This window comes from Squalius cephalus (assembly GCF_949319135.1).
Source record: "Squalius cephalus genome assembly, chromosome: 11".
Taxonomy (NCBI): domain Eukaryota; kingdom Metazoa; phylum Chordata; class Actinopteri; order Cypriniformes; family Leuciscidae; genus Squalius; species Squalius cephalus.
The window spans coordinates 4,157,158-4,174,268 of record NC_137132.1 but is presented as its reverse complement, the minus strand read 5'-3'; the positions used below and the strand labels follow the sequence as shown (position 1 = coordinate 4,174,268).

Below are 17,111 nucleotides of genomic sequence, written 5' to 3'. Positions count from 1 at the left end.
TTCGCGCGTTGTCGGAAGTGTTCGGCTCAGTTCGGCAACGTTGTGGAGGCGGAGCGAGACGCGTGTGTGTGGACGGAGTGGATGATGCTTTTCTTCACCGGTGAGTGTTTGAATAAATAATCAAATAACCCTCACTGTATTGTGTGGTGTGTATTATGACGTTTATTTTATGCAAAGATCCATACGTGCAAAACATCATAGTATAGGTGCTTATAGAAGCCCTTTCTGGCGACAATGCAAAACAACCGCCGTACTGATGTGTTTATGTTTTTTATATAAATTATGTTTTATTAGCATGATGCTATATTGATAATGAGACATTATATGGATACACTTGGATACACACCAAAAACACCACAGTTACTAGTTATTTACTATGGTTGTACTGGGGTATCGGATGGTAATGTCAAGGTACTGCATGGCTACCATATTTAATTATCATGTTATTTACATGATACTCCTAGTAGCTTATAATAATACAATGATAATACAATGATATATGTGGAAAAAAAAACCATGGTGTTTTTGTAACACTTTATTTTACAGTGCCATTGTTACACGTTACATGCAGCTACTATAGTAATAATTGTAAATTATAAATAATTACATGCAACTAACCCAAAACAAAACCCTAATCCTAACCTTACAGTAAGTTCATGTAGTTACTTAATATTACTCAGTACTTAAATGTAAAGTACCGAGTAACAAAGAAACCTTAAAATAAAGTGTAACCGATTTTGGTAACACTTTATTTTACAGTGTCCTTGTTGCATATGTTACATGTACTTACCGTAGTAATAACACTAAATTACATGCAACTAACCCTCAACCAAATGCTAATCCTACCCTAACCCTATAGTAAGTACATGTAGTTCATTAATATTACTCAGTATTTAAATGTAAATCACAGTGTAACAAAGACACCTTCAAATAAAGTGTAACCAGTTTTTTTGTTAGTGTTGTTACATTGTAATATATCATACTTTATCAAACTTTTGGTTACACTTTATTTTACGGTGTCATTGTTACAGTGTAATTATATATTTAAGTTCTGAGTAATATTAATTAAGTGCATGTACTACTTACTATAGGATTAGGGTTTGGTTGAGGGTTAGTTGCATGTAATTATGCATAATTCACTGTTAATACTATTGTAAGTACATGTAACATATGGACACTGTAAAATAAAGTGTTACCAAACTTTATTTGTAAAGGATATACTGTACACTACTGTTCAAAAGTTTGTGGTCAGATTTTAAATGAAATAATAATTTTATTCAGCAACGAATATCAATGTGATTAAATTGATCACATTTAAAACTTTTTTATTCATAAAAAAAAAAAAACTTTAACAAAAATATGAAGCAGCGCAACTGTTTTCAACATTTATAATAATAGGAAATGTTTTTTGATTATCAAATCATCATATTATACTGATTTCTGAAGGATCATGTGACACTGAAGACTGGAGTAATGATGTAATTTGATCACAGGAATAAATTACACTTCACTATATAGTCACATAGAAAATAGCTATTTTGCATTGTAATAATATTTCACAATTTTTAGTGTGTTTATTGTATTTTTTAATCAAATGAGTGCAGCCTTAGTGAGCAAAAGATACTTTTTTCTAAAAAAAAAAAAAAATCTCACTGACCCCAAATTTTTATAGTACAGTATAAATCTGCACACTCGAAGCGTTCTGATTTATTTATCATTGTTTTTTGTGCACATGAAAGATTGTCCAGTTCTGTCTTGATTCTTTCTAGCCTGGTTAAAACCAGACCATTCTCAGTAGTAACTGAGTTATGGTCTGGCAAAGCTTCATTAATAACTCATTTCCAAAGGGGCGTCACCAAAGGACGTCGCTCAAATGCCTCTGGGCGCAATTGAATAGACCTAAAACCAATCAGAGCGATCGTCATCGTGTAAAGCCATATGCTGCGTCCCAATTCGCCTAAGTTACACTACGCCATAAAAGCATGTACTCTTTTTGTGAAGAAAATGTATTTACTTTTGAATGTGTAGCAAAAAGTAGGCAAGCTTTGGGACATACTACTTCGTCATCTTTATCAGACGGATCTGCCGTGTGCATCCTGTCACGTAAACTGTCCTGTCAATCATCGTGTCACAGTTAAAATCCTCTATTAAGTCTATTTTAATTTCCTACCGTTTCGGAGAGAAATGTAGTAGCACGTTCATCTGCCAGTGGGTCTTTCATGGAGACTGTCCTCATGTGTTTGCAATTTGAATATAATAATGCATTTAAAAGTTGAACGGACGTCGCTCAAATGCCTCTGGGCGCAATTGGATAGACCAAAAACCAATCAGAGCGATCGTCATCGTGTAAAGCCCGCCTCAACGTTTCTGATTGGTGCCGCGATTTCTCAGCCATGGAGATGGGCTTGAATGAGCTCTTTGCCAGGATACTTCTCGAGCAAATCTGAATTTGCCGGAAGTTGTCTGGGTTTTCCCAGGCTTGATTCTTTCAGACGTTACCAATATCGCATGTAACTAAAAGCGTGTGTCTGTGTGTTGTAGGAGACCTGTGTTAGACGCCTGCACTAGATGTGGCTCAACATGAACTTGACAGAAACCTTTCAATCTCCAATCATTTCTCAGTAGCCAGTCAGCATGGACTTCCTCCAGATGAAGCACCTGAAGAGGAAGAGGAAGAGCAACTACAGCGTGAAGGAAACTCAGACTCTCATCCGCGAGATCCACAAGCGGCGTGAGATCTTGTTCTCCCGGCAGCAGAACATGGCCATCAACGAGCTGAAGCGGCGTGCGTGGGAAGAGGTCGCGGACAGCGTGAACGCGCTAGGAGAGGGTGAGCTGAGGACGGCGGCCGAGGTCAAGCGGCGATACCTGGACTGGCGAGCCCTCATGAAGCGAAAACAGCTTCAGGCCGAGCTGGCGTCCGGATTGAAGCAGGAGTTTGAATCTTCGTCTCCCGATAATGAAGCGTCTTTGGGTGGTGGCGACCAGTCGCTGGACCTCAGTGGGTTTTCCAAAGACTCGTCGTGTGACTGGCAGGACCTGACGGACCTCGGGGAGCCCAGCACACACACGCCTGGGGTCAAAATGGAGGACGACGAGGCCAGCAGCTACAGAGTATGTACTGGGAACAGAGACGTGCTTTTTTTAATTCTGTTAGCAGATTTTCCGGTTACACTTTATTTTAAGGTGTCATTGTTACAGTGTAATTACTAATGTGTGTTACTAGTAATATTAAGCAACTACATGTACTTACTATAGGGATTAGGGTTTGGTTGAGGGTTAGTTGCATGTAATTATGCATAATTTACTGTTAATACTATGGTAAGTACATGTGCAACAAGGACACTGTAAAATAAAGTGTGACCGATATTCCTCTACATTGGTTCGAGTAATCCTCACACCATGGGGGTCAAAAGTCATCAAGTTGGTTCAATTTGGTAAACTACCGTTCAAATGTTTGGGGTTAGGACTTTTTATTTATTATTTTTTTAAGGAATTAATATTTTTATTTAGCAAGGAGGCATTAATTTGATCATAATTGACAGTAAAGACATTTAAAAAATTTACAAAAGATTCTATTTTAAATAAATTATGTTCTTTTGAACTTTATTTTCATCAAGGAATCCTGAAATAAAATGCATCAGTTTCCACAAAAACTGTTTTTTCTACATTGATAATAATCATAAATGTTTCTTGAGCATCAAATCATCATATTATACTGATTTGTGAAGGATCATGTGACACTGAAGACTGGAGTAATGATGCTGAAAATTCAGCTTTGATCACAGGAATAAATTACACTTTACTATATATTCACATTGAAAACAGCTATTTTGCTTTGTAATAATATTTCACAGTTTTTACTGTTTTTATTGTATTTTTTAATCAAAGTGCAGCCTTAGTGAGCAGAAGAGACTTTTTTCTTAAACAATCAAATAAATCTCACTGAGAGAATGAGACTTCTTTTAAAAAACAAATAAAGCTTGTCAGCTTTTGACCGCCATCGTCCGAGGATTAGGCCTGGGATTTTCTGGCATTATTGACAACCTTATGGTATTGTGACATGATATTTATCTTTGCTAAAATGCCCTGAAAATACCACTTAGAGCTATACAACTATACCGTCTATGCCTTCCCCTAAACCACTGTGGTAAACCTTTAGTAATTAGAGCTGCACGATTCTGTATAAATTGAGAATCATGATTTTTTCAGAATAGAGATTGCGATTCTCCCACAATTCTGAACAGACAACTAAACCAAATAACATGTAATTTACTAGATGTTCAGACACAATGTTAATTGCTGCAGTCTATTTAAAAGTATTTAATTAATTTGAATCAACTTCTCCTTAGTTGGAAGCGGAGGTTGGAGAAGGTGGGGAGGGTGAGGACGACGACGAAGACTGTTTTCCCTCCATCCTCCCTGATATGGACCGTGAGGGGCGAGTTCCTGAGGTTTTCGCTCACATCGATGAATTCGGCGTGCTTAGCTCCACAAAGCCCGCGACTGCAGGCCGGGACCTGGGCCTCGGAGTTGGCGGCATAAGTGGGATGGGCGTAGCTGGATTGGGCCTGTCCGGAGGGGAGAACACAAGTATACTGGTGGCGCTGGAGAGGCAGAGACTGGACCTGGAGAAACACCGCTTGCAGGTGGAGTCCGAACGACTGCAGGTGGAGAAAGAGCGCCTCCTGGTGGAGAAGGAGAGGTTGCGGCAGGGCGAGGTGGAGAGGGAGAGGTTGCAACTGGAGAAGGAACGTCTACAGGTGGAGAGAGAACGATTGCGATTGGTCTTGCAACAAAACACGCCTCTCCAGCAAAGCCCCGCCCCTTCCACCTCTGTAGCCACGCCCACAACGTCATCCTCCGCCCCCTCGTCATCCTCATTGGACGGAGAGAAGGACAGGAAGCTGGCTTGGCCAATGGTAGTGGATTTGGAGGCGGAGAGGCTGAAGTTAGAGAAAGAGCGCCTCCTGCTGGAGAAAGAGAGACTGCAGTTCTTCAAGTTTGAGTCGGGCAGACTGCAGATTGAGAAAGAGCGCCTCCAGGTGGAGAAAGAGAGGCTGCAGCTTCATAAAGATGGACAACAGATGACGCTGCACTCGTGAAACACCATAGATACAGTTGGGTAGGGGGGAAAAAATCTTTTTTTACATAGTTGCCCATTCATTTGTGTGGGAAAAACTAAAACATTTATGTTTTTTGTACTTTATTTTATTTATTTTTTGCCCGAAAAAATAAGTAAGCTGAAAGAAGTCAAGCAATGAATGCAAGCAGTTCATAAACAGGATACAAATACAGCAGTAGACTTTGCATATGTTTATAAGTAAATGTGAAATATGAAAATTGAAATACCTAATTTCACAATTAAAAAAGAAACAGAAACTGTGATTCCATGTAATCTAGTTGTTGAATTGCTTGTATTCACAGCACTTGTCTTCAGTGATGTTGTTAAAGCTGCAGTTGGTAACTTTTGTAAAAATTTATTTTTTACATATTTGTTAAAACTGTCATTATGTCCTGACAGTAGAATATGAGACAGATAATCTGTGAAAAAATCAAGCTCCTCTGGCTCCTCCCAGTGGTCCTATTGCCATTTGCAGAAATACACCGCTCCCGGTCAGAAACAACCAATCAGAGCCAGGAGGAGTGTCTTAGCAGTGTCAATCAAGATCGTGTACGCGCTGATCACACCTCTCTCTTGCAAAGCGCGTACCGTCATTCAAAATCAAGATTGCCGGTGTGCCGCAGCTGTGGTAAAGGCGGACAAACAACCAAAACTGCCAATTTCTCGAGTGGCACCTGCTCATACAACAAAGACAGGTAAACGGAAAAAGACCGATGACGATAAACAAGCCCGTCAGAGCCCATTGACTCAGTGTCAAAACTCTAGCCGCATAACATACAGATAAAATGTCACACGCTGTGCAAAGCAACAATTGAAACCTGCTAATTCACTGGCTTGTCATGTTGCTGAAGTAATGTACTAGCAAACCTTATTTAGCATTACATATCGCTAGAATAATTACTTACATACTGTAACGTTAGTTACCGTTATATTATCTTACTAGCTATTTATAACTTATAGAAAGCGTGCAACATTATAAAGTTACATTACCTGTATTGCAAAATACGGAATGATTTGAGGACCAAGTTTGTAGTCAAAGTATGGGCAGGCCATAGTCAATGTAAAGGCCTGTTCACACCGGGACGTTTAACGCCTCGTGACTAAACAAAGGGCGCCAATGTGAGTGTGCACACCGGCGTGAAAAACGGCACGCGTAAAAGCGTAATTTTTTAAAAAACGCCTCAGGTTCGTTTTTTTGGTTTGACGCGCCGCGTGAAAAACTATCCGACCAATGAGATTGGCGCTTTTGCTCACGTGTCTGGAGCTTCTGAAGTTACAGTAAAACACAACTTGGGGGCGCTCAAACACAAAACGGTCTTGCCGAGCACACATAAGTAACGGCGAAAAAAATATACACCAAGTAGCGTCTACACTGCCGGGCAGAAATAAGACGAGGAAGATGCAAGGCAAGATGATTGTAGAGCTGCTGGTCTCGTTGGTGTCGGAACATAAAGAACTATATGACAAACGCGACAGCGACTACAAAAATCTTGATAAAAGAGAACTGTTATGGAGTGGTATTGCACCTTGAGTACCGGGGTATTTCTGTTTTACATTAAAGGAGAACTCCGGTCAATTTTAACATTGAGCTCATTTTTTTGTAAATTTGGAGTGCTGTCAATACAGAGAACAACGACAAAAATCGGTGTTGCCTACACCGAGTTATCTTCTTTTTAAGATTTGCACCCTGTTGACTTCAATGGGGCAAGTTTTAAACCTGCTTTTAGCCTCTTTACATCCTTGATGTGTCATTACAAGTGCACAGCTAATGTGAGTGATTCCTTCAGAGTGAACACGGTGAATCTGACTGCAGTAGATGTGAAAGATATGGATAAAAATGATGTTATTTCAGCCAGCGCACATACCTGTATTTTCTTCCTGTTTTCGGTCGAAGCCCATAGTAATCGATTGTCGAGTTCACACGCATAGGTTTAGTTACCTATGATCACGCGCGTGAACTCGACAATCGACTACTGTGGACTTCGACCGAAAACAGGAAGAAAATATGTTAAAATTGACCGGAGTTCTCCTTTAAGCGCCATCTAATGTCAGGGAATGAATTTGCATGTTCACTCGGCTCATCGTCAGCGAAAATCGCTTGGGTGTGAACACGAAAAACGCGTTGAAAAACGCTGGCGAATAACTCGCGCCGATATTCGTCCCGGTGTGTAGGGCCCTTTAAGCATATTGTTGATGTTTCGTCCCTACCGGTGAATGTGCCATAACTGTTTATCCGCCATCATCGGTGGCCCTGTTTACTAGCCTGCGCGTTCACGGCAGGCTCCGCTGTGGTGGAGGAGGAGCTGTGGAGGGAGGGCTGTAGCGCAGCAGAGCAAGGGGGAGTGACTTGTAAGTCAACGCTTTCTAAAAACTCCCTAGTGCAGCTTTAAATGAAAACTATAACAAATCATTAACGTTAAAGGGTTAGTTCACCCAAAAATGAAAATTCTGTCAGTAATTACTCACCCTCATGTTGTTCCAACCGCGTAAGACCTTTGTTCATCCTCGGAACACAAATTAAGATATTTTTGATGAAATCTGAGAGCTGGATCACTTCTCCATAGGCTTCTATGTGACTGAAACTTGCTGGCCCAGAAAAGTTATTAAAGAGATCGTTAATATAGTCCAAGTGACTACTGTGGCTCAATCTTAAGTATATCAAGCGACGAGAATACTTTTTGTGCGCAAAAACAAACAAAAATAACGACTTTATTCCACTATTCATTTCCTTCTATCTGGGCCTTGAGTTGGTTCACGTAGTGTTTTTGCGCAGCGCGTCTGTGTTGCCACTGTAATCACTTGGACTATATTAACGATCTCTTTAATAACTGTTCTGGGCCAGCAAGTTTCAGTCACATAGAAGCCTATGGAGGAGTGATCCAGCTCTCAGATTTCATCAAAAATATCTTAATTTGTGTTCCAAGGATGAACGAAGGTCTTACGCGGTTGGAACAACATGAGGGTGAGTAATTACTGACAGACTTTTCATTTTTGGGTGAACTAACCCTTTAATTGACACAAAAATAAAATAGAATTATGTGAAATATAATTGGACTAAGTAGCAAAATTACTAAAACTGAAATAAAAATTAGCTATATGGAAATATTTAAAGCAAATATAATAAAAAGGACAAAAGCACATATCAGAATTACTGAAACTTAAACCAAAATGAAAACTGAACATAAAAACTAATTCAAAATATTATAATAATGTATAAGTAATATTAAAATATTGTCTTTCAGTTTCTTTAATTCCTTTTTTTTTTTTTTTTTTTTTTTGCTTTATTTGAAGTGCAAAAATCAACAAGCTTTCCTTTCTAAAAAATAGCCAAATTGTACTGTATTCTTCTCTTATTTTTCCCCTGCAGAAATGAATGGATATCTATGTTAAACAGGATTTCTAGACGCGTCGCCGGTGTATGACGTGTTTCTGACTGTATTTATAGATCAGGTCAGCCCACATGATTGCCTTCTGCTCATGCACAACAACTCGTGAGACGGTTTTATGCTTGAGTATTGTGTTTTGATGTCTTGTAGAAGTTTGCGCAGGAGTATCTGAATGCACTTTTCACACATTGAAAAAAAAATGCAGATACTCCTGATGAACTTTTTACAAGATGTTAGTATGTTCTTTGTGACCTTACTGTGTTTAATGTAAAACAGAGAGCTTAAAAAGAGTTGGATTGTATAAGGGCTCTTATAAACGGCTGTGCTCACACTACCGGATGGATGGGGACCAAATCTGAGGCCTCATTTATCTGGATTCATTGTAAATGTGAATGTATGGTAATGTCCAAATTGTTCCTATAAATGATTTATACGTTCATATGCACAGACACTTGTGAGGCCACGCTTTTATTTTGAAACAATCAGGTTTTTCTCTGGTCTTGACATCAAAGTGGTTTCTATGGAAGCTTGTTTTCGCTACAGAATAAAACTAATTTTAAAAGAATTTTTTTTTTACATTGCGAGAATGTCAGAATTGCGAGATATAATGTTGCATTGCGAGAAATAAACTCTGACTTTTTCTTGCAATTGCAAGTTTAAATCTCGCAAGTCTTGACTTTATAACACACTTTATAACACGCAATTGCGACTTTATATCACGCAATTCTGAAACTCGCAATTGTGAGAAAAAAAGTCAGAATTGCGAGATATAAAGTCAGAATTGCGTGATATAAAGTTGCATTACGAGAAATAAACTCAGACTTTTTCTTGCCATTGCGAGTTTATATCTCGCAATTCTGACTTTATATCTCGCAATTCTGACTTTATAACATGCAATTGCGACTTTATGTCACGCAATTCTGAAACTCGCAATTGTGAGAAAAAAATTCAGAATTGCGAGATATAAAGTTGCATTGCGAGAAATAAACTCAGACTTTTTCTTGCAATCGTGAGTTTAAATCTCGCAATTCTGACTTTATGACACACAATTGCGACTTTATATCATGCAATTCTTAAACACGCAATTGTGAGAAAAAAAGTCAAAATTGCGAGATATAAAGTCAGAATTCCGTGATATAAAGTTGCATTGCAAGCAATAAACTCTGACTTTTTCTTGCAATCGCGAGTTTAAATCTCGCAATTCTGACTTTATGACACACAATTGCGACTTTATATCATGCAATTCTTAAACACGCAATTGTGAGAAAAAAAGTCAAAATTGCGAGATATAAAGTCAGAATTCCGTGATATAAAGTTGCATTGCAAGCAATAAACTCTGACTTTTTCTTGCAATCGCGAGTTTAAATCTCGCAATTCTGACTTTATGACACACAATTGCGACTTTATATCATGCAATTCTTAAACACGCAATTGTGAGAAAAAAAGTCAAAATTGCGAGATATAAAGTCAGAATTCCGTGATATAAAGTTGCATTGCAAGCAATAAACTCTGACTTTTTCTTGCAATCGCGAGTTTAAATCTCGCAAGTCTGACTTTATAACATGCAATTGCGACTTTATATCACGCAATTCTGAAACGCAATTGTGAGAAAAAAAGTCAGAATTGCGAGATATAAAGTCAGAATTGCGTGATATAAAGTTGCATTGCGAGAAATAAACTCTGACTTTTTCTTGCAATTGCGACTTTATATCACACAATTCTGACTTTATATCTCGCAATTCTGACTTTATAACACGCAATTGCGACTTTATATCATGCAATTCTTAAACACGCAATTGTGAGAAAAAAAGTCAAAATTGCGAGATATAAAGTCAGAAATCCGTGATATAAAGTTGCATTGCAAGCAATAAACACTGACTTTTTCTTGCAATCGCGAGTTTGAATCTCGCAAGTCTGACTTTATAACATGCAATTGCGACTTTATATCACGCAATTCTGAAACACGCAATTGTGAGAAAAAAAGTCAGAATTGCGAGATATAAAGTCAGAATTGCGGGATATAAAGTCAAAATTGTGAGATATAAAGTCAGACTTGCGAGATATAAAGTCAGAATTGCGAGATATAAAGTTGTATTGCGAGAAATAAACTCTGACTTTTTCTTGCAATCGCGAGTTTGAATCTCGCAAGTCTGACTTTATAACATGCAATTGCGACTTTATATCACGCAATTCTGAAACACGCAATTGTGAGAAAAAAAGTCAGAATTGCGAGATATAAAGTCAGAATTGCGGGATATAAAGTCAAAATTGTGAGATATAAAGTCAGACTTGCGAGATATAAAGTCAGAATTGCGAGATATAAAGTTGTATTGCGAGAAATAAACTCTGACTTTTTCTTGCAATCGTGAGTTTTTATCTCGCAATTCTGACTTTATCACACGCAATTGCGACTTTATATCACGCAATTCTTAAACTTGCAATTGTGAGAAAAAAAGTCAGAATTATGAGATAAAAAGTCGCAATTAACTTTCTTTTTTTTTATTCTATGACGGAAACAAGCCTTTCACCTTCAGATTGTGCATAAGCTGATCAAACCCAGATAAATGTGTTCGCAAAACGACAGGTGCTCAGACTGAGTTTCGCTTATGTGAACAGTCAAATAAAAATCTCATATTTCACCTCATAGTCAAGAAGATAAAATAAGACTATTTAAGGCCCATTCACACCAAGGATGATAACGATGAAATTCCAAATCGAATCGTTCTAAATATAGAAGAATAGCAGAGCTCACACCACAACTATAACGATAACTGCACAGAGAAACAATATCATCGGATTCAGTTTCAAAACTATTTTTTTTTTCCAGCTGACGAATGATAAAAATACACCAAAAATACAGCCAATCAGAATCCATCCTGCTTTAAAGAGCCGGAGCATTTAAAGCGACAGGCGACTTATAATAAACAGAGCGATATCGCTAATATAGTAATCGTTATAGTCGTATATCATTCTTGGTGTGAACGGGCCTTTAAGCCCAATATCTATTCTTATTTTTTTCTTTTGATTTTGAGGTAAAACACGAGATTTTCTTCACAGGTTTCATGAGATTCCCTCATAAGGGCCTGTAATGTGAATGTAAGTCAGTGTTTGTGTGTGTAGTTGTTTTCAGGCCTTGATGATCCCTGAAGTTCAGCTGTTGAGTGCTTGTCCGTTTCTGTGGTCGTGAAGTTCCTGTTGGACGTCACATTTAGGCCCACGTTTATGCGTTGTATCCAGTCAACTTGCGTTGCATTGTAGGTATATGTTTTTCTTATTTTTTTATTTTTTTTAGTGTTTCATGATCATTTATTTTTTCATCCAAAAACGTGCAGTTTTTAGGCCTGTTTCTCACATGTCACATAAGCAGCTCACGTTTATTTTGGAGAAGTAGAGTTTCAAATCTGTGCCATTTTTTATTTTTATTTTACACTGATCTTTAGCAGAAAATATTGTGAACCCATTTATCAGCGCGACCAGTTTACTTTCTAAAAAAGTGATTGATTGTTTCTCATTGCATGTGTTTTTTTTAATAAATTAATGTGCTGTTTCAAAACATGCATTAACATGTAAAGTTCCACATGCAATGAAATACAAAAAACACTTTCTACACAGTAAATTGGACTGAATCCACATGATTTAAAGGGATAGTTCATGCATGAACCTCACACTTTTCCAAACCTTCGAATGCTGGATCACAAAAGAAGATGTTTCGGTTGAGTAAATGACGAACTGTCTCTTTAAACAGTGTGTATCTCCACATCAGGTTTGGGTTTCATTCTGTGTAAATTACCATTAGTAACAGCTCACCCCTGATTTAATCACTCATGGCCATTAGTAAAGGAAACACTCCATGTTGTGAGTAACCCAGACATGACACCGGTGTGTGTGAAACAGGTTCAGTTTAGCTTGGCTCTGTTATAAAGAAGAGGAAAACCAAAGCTGTTTGGTGCCATCATGTTTTATTGTTGTCTTTGAATCCGCTTTCCTCCGGTGAACATGTTCTCACGCTCAGATGAAGGTCGTGTAATTTAAAGACTAGAGGTTTTATGGACGTGTAGTTTTTGTGAGCTGGTGCTGTTAGTGTTGATGGACTCTGAAAGGTGTTTTATTGTACTGTATGTGCAGTATGTAAATGGTGTATGTATGTATGTGTGTGTGTGTGTATGTGTGTGTGTGTGTTTTAAATGTATGTTCCAGATGTGGCAAAGCACAAAAATAAATAGAATTTAAAGAATTGAAATGGTCTGATGAACCCAGTTTTCTTTTCATTTCATTTATTCATTTAGCAGACGTTTTTATCCAAAGCGACTTACAAATGAGAACAATAGTTAAACTAACAGTAGGACAACAATATGCAAGTGATATGATCCTTCCCAGTTTAATCTAACTATTTATATATTTTTTTATAAATAGATATGGAATAGAAGAGAATTTCAACATTGTTTCAACATGAAAATGTTGTGAATGTTATAAACTAGTTGTTTAATTGTAATAAATACTCTCGGGATGATGTTTTTAAGGTATTTTCATAGTGCTCTTATTTCAAGACATCAAGGAAAATTGGCTTATATTTTTCTCTTTGAATAATGTGTTCAGCTCAACTCTTTGAGGAACGTTGTTGAAAGGGGACCTATATTCTGTTTTACAAAGTCTTGATGTTGTTTGTCCTCTACTAGAACATGTTTTCCTGCTTGAATGTTGATTATTTTCCTCATATTCTCCATTGTTGCGGCTCCTCTCTTCCCAGTCTGTCAGTAACGCTCTGTTTACTTCCTGTCTCTATGAAGCCCCTCCTTCTGAAAAGCACACTGTGCTCTGATTGGTCGACTGGAGCAGTGTGTTGTGATTGGTCGAGCGCTTCGAGTGTGTTTGGGAAATGTCCCGCCTTTACCATAACCACCAGTTTAACACACTACTAACTAACTCAACCAGGCCCCGCCCCTTTATTCTGCACATGAATTATTATAATGAGGAATATTGTGACGTGTTCGTTCCCGGGAGAAACTCAGGGAGTTCAGAAACACTGATATAGAGAAGAACTCAAACAGCAACATTACACACTAAAGAAAGATGAACATGGAAAACAAGCATAAGAGGACGCCTTTAATGCCTTGAGCACATCACGATCCATCTGTGTGCTGACGACAGAATGAAAGAATCGTTTGGAAATGGTGAAGTCAGGAAGTGTTTCTCACGGGAAGAAAGAATATTCTGGTCAGATCCGTAAATGTGTTCCCTGCTCTGATATCAGTGCGATTCAGCTTTCATTTCTAGTATTTGAAGCTCACGGATGCCTGTATTTCTAACAAAAGAGTTTGTGTTAGTCCCCATAAAGCCCATGGGATTGGAACCGAGGAGTCTCGGAGAAGGAGACACAGCGTCAGATGAATGGAAATCTCCAGAGCGAACCGGATTTCTCCCCCGATGAAAGGATGTATGTGTGTGTGTGTGTGTGTGTGAGGGTGTGTGTGTGTGTGTGTGTGTGTGTGTGTGTGTGTGTGTGTGTGTTTGTGTGTGTGTGTGTGTGTGTGTGTGTGTGTGTGTGTGTGTGTGTGTATGTGTGTGTGTGTGTGTGTGTGTGTTAGAGAGAACGAGCGAGATCTGCCCGTCAGATTTCTCCCCGTCTTTCTTTAACACCATCTGAAGCTCTATTGTGTTTTATAAAGTCTGGATTATACCTCAGTCCACAGGGTCATTTCTTCTGTTTATGATCCAGGGTTCTTCAGTTGCTCTTTGATGCTTTGAAAATCATTTTTGATTTAGAAAAAAAAAAAAAAATGTCTAACGGGTCTCGGCTGGTCATTAGCTTGTCCAAGTTAGTCGAGCATCTCGGACCAGCAACAAGCCAGCCGGTTATACCAGTTTAAGATATTAAGACAACTTAATAACTTTAATGATCAGCTAATGAGTCAGTGCGGATGTGTCGGGCTGGTTGAGATGCATGAACAAACACATCAGTGATGCTTTTGAAAGCATCACAGAGTCACGAAACAACCTGCAAATGGTTTACGTATTGCAGACTCTGCATATTAATCTGGTTAAGGAGAAAGTATTTTACCATTCACGCATACATTTATTGCTAAAGTTATACTGGGATTACCATAGAGTGTGAACCAACGTTAAAGAAACAGTTCACCGAAATTTCTTATCATTTACTCGTGCAAAATAAAGCTTTTCACAGAGCAAAGAAAGTCATACAGGTTTGTAACGACATGAGGGTGAGCAAGTCAATGTTTTGGTGGTTTCTAGCTGGTCTAGGCTGGTTTTTAGCTGGTTATACCAGTTTAAAGGAGAACTCCGGTCAATTTTAACATTGAGCTCATTTTTTTGTACATTTGGAGTGCTGTCAATACAGAGAACAACGACAGAAATCGGTGTTGCCTACACCGAGTTATTCTATTTTTAAAATTTGCACCCTGTTGACTTCAATGGGGCAAGTACTAAACCTGCTTTTAGCCTCTTAACATCCTTGATGTGTCATTACAAGTGCACAGGTCATGTGAGTGATTCCTTCAGAGTGAACACGGGTGAATCTGACTGCAGTAGATGTGAAAGATATGAATAAAAATGATATTTATTTAGCCAGCGCTCATACTTGTATTTACATCCTGTTTTCGGTCGAAGTCCATAGTAATCAATTGTCGAGTTCACGCGCATTGGTTTAGTACCTATGATCATGCGCGTGAACTCAACAATCGATTACTATGGACTTCGACCGAAAACAGGATGTAAATACAGTTAGGTGCGCTGGCTTAAATAACATCATTTTTATTCATATCTTTCACATCTACTGCAGTCAGATTCACTCGTGTTCACTCTGAAGGAATCACTCACATGACCTGTGCACTTGTAATGACACATCAAGGATGTTAAGAGGCTAAAAGCAGGTTTAAAACTTGCCCCATTGAAGTCAACAGGGTGCAAATTTTAAAAAGAGGATAACACGGTGTAGGCAACACCGATTTTTGTCGTTGTTCTCTGTACTGACAGCACTCCAAATTTACAAAAAAATGAGCTCAATGTTAAAATTGACTGGAGTTCTCCTTTAAGATGTGTGTGTGTGTGTGTGTGTGTGTGTTTTGGGAGAAAAACAAGTTAATGACCAGCCAATGAGTCAATGCTGACATGTCTGGCTGGATGAGAGGCATGAACAAACACATCAATGTTGTGAAAGCGCAGTTTTTTCTACATTTTGGGGAAGCCAGCCTGAAAGTAGTTTCCCTGCAACTCTATCAGCACATTAATCTGGTTTACAAGAAAGTATTTATTTTTAACTAGTGAAATATAAAACTAGTCAAATAACTACCAAAATATTTGGCCGAAAAAAGAAACCAAAACATATATTTTTTGTTTTTGGTATTTCAGCCGAACAAATTTGATGTATTGCTACTCAAGCATTATTTTTGTTGTGTGCGTGAAATAGTATTTCAGTCAAATGATTTTGGCCGAAACCGACAAATCTTCTTTTTTTTTTTTCAGCCAAATATTTATGATTGCCAAAATGTTGATGCATTGCTAATTTTAACACACATACATTTATTGATAATGTTACTGTGACTGAGAGTTCAAAACAAAGAAGAAAGTTTGTTGGTATTTGTTGCAGCTTTATATCCACTGCCAGGCCAAAACATTTCACTGTTCGGATTTAAATAGACAAATGCTTAAGAGTCTATGATTGGATCATTATTGCAGTGATTATTATGTTTCTAGCATGTTTTATGTTTGCCAACAGTTCTTCTAACCCTAATTAATGGAGTGTGTAGCTTTTCATTTCTTAAACATACATGTATAGGAAGACACATAATGGCCACATTCCAGGATTACAATGTCAAGATTCATCAAAATGTGAAAGAATGGTTGGAAGGAGGCATGAAGAATCACTATCACCTCTGAGCCCAGACCTTAAATTCATTGAAAGTCTTTGGGATGTGCTGGAGGAGACTTGAAAATCAAGTTTATGTGTCTATGTGGTGTTTTTAATCTGCTTTAAGTCAAACCGTGTGTAAATTCATAAGTCGACAGCATTGCTGAGTATTTCCTCCTTAAAACTGCAGTGAACCAAAGACAGTCTCAAAAACACGCTTTGAAATCGCTGGTGTTTCTGACGTCACAAACTACCTTGTAACCAATCAGATCATCGTGTGGATCGCTGAGCGAGTGAGTGGAGGCGGGGCTCATTTGCATATTCATAGAACCACGCATACTAAATGAGGCAAGGGTGTCGAGTTACATTCAAACTATTTTAAGGCATGATGATTTTTTTTTTCAAGGAAAAAACATTTAAATATGTAATTTTGATGATCAAAGATGAGTTTTAAGATATAAAATTAATGACTACAGGGGAGTCAATTTTAAGCATTTGCCTGTTTAAATCCAAACAGCGACTATTTTTGTCCTGGCAATGTATAAATACTTTTATACATTATATTTTTTGTGTGTTCAGAAGAGGGAAAGTCATGCAGGTTTGGAAGGACATGAGGGTGAGTAAATGATGCCAGAATTATATATTTTTTGTAAACTGTCCCATAAATCAGTAAATCAGGGTCATATTGCATTGACATTTGCTTATTTAATGAATGAAAAGGAAAAAGATGCGCATT

At 38.0% G+C, this 17,111-nt stretch overlaps 1 protein-coding gene across 2 annotated transcripts; it reads left to right on the top strand.

Moving 5' to 3' along the window:
* The first annotated feature begins 30 nt into the window (after positions 1 to 30).
* Positions 31 to 6,642, top strand: msantd4 (Myb/SANT-like DNA-binding domain containing 4 with coiled-coils). Of its 2 annotated transcripts, none has more exons than XM_079886619.1 (3): positions 31 to 100; positions 2,542 to 3,114; positions 4,353 to 6,642. In XM_079886619.1, exons 2-3 carry the CDS (start codon positions 2,635 to 2,637, stop codon positions 5,103 to 5,105), a joined length of 1,233 nt encoding a protein of 410 aa, XP_079742745.1. In that variant the 5' UTR covers positions 31 to 100; positions 2,542 to 2,634; the 3' UTR covers positions 5,106 to 6,642. The 2 variants fall into 2 exon arrangements, with proteins under 2 accessions (XP_079742745.1, XP_079742746.1); XM_079886620.1 differs by having other exon boundaries at positions 31 to 106; positions 2,623 to 3,114; positions 4,353 to 6,461.
* The last annotated feature ends 10,469 nt before the right edge of the window (positions 6,643 to 17,111 follow it).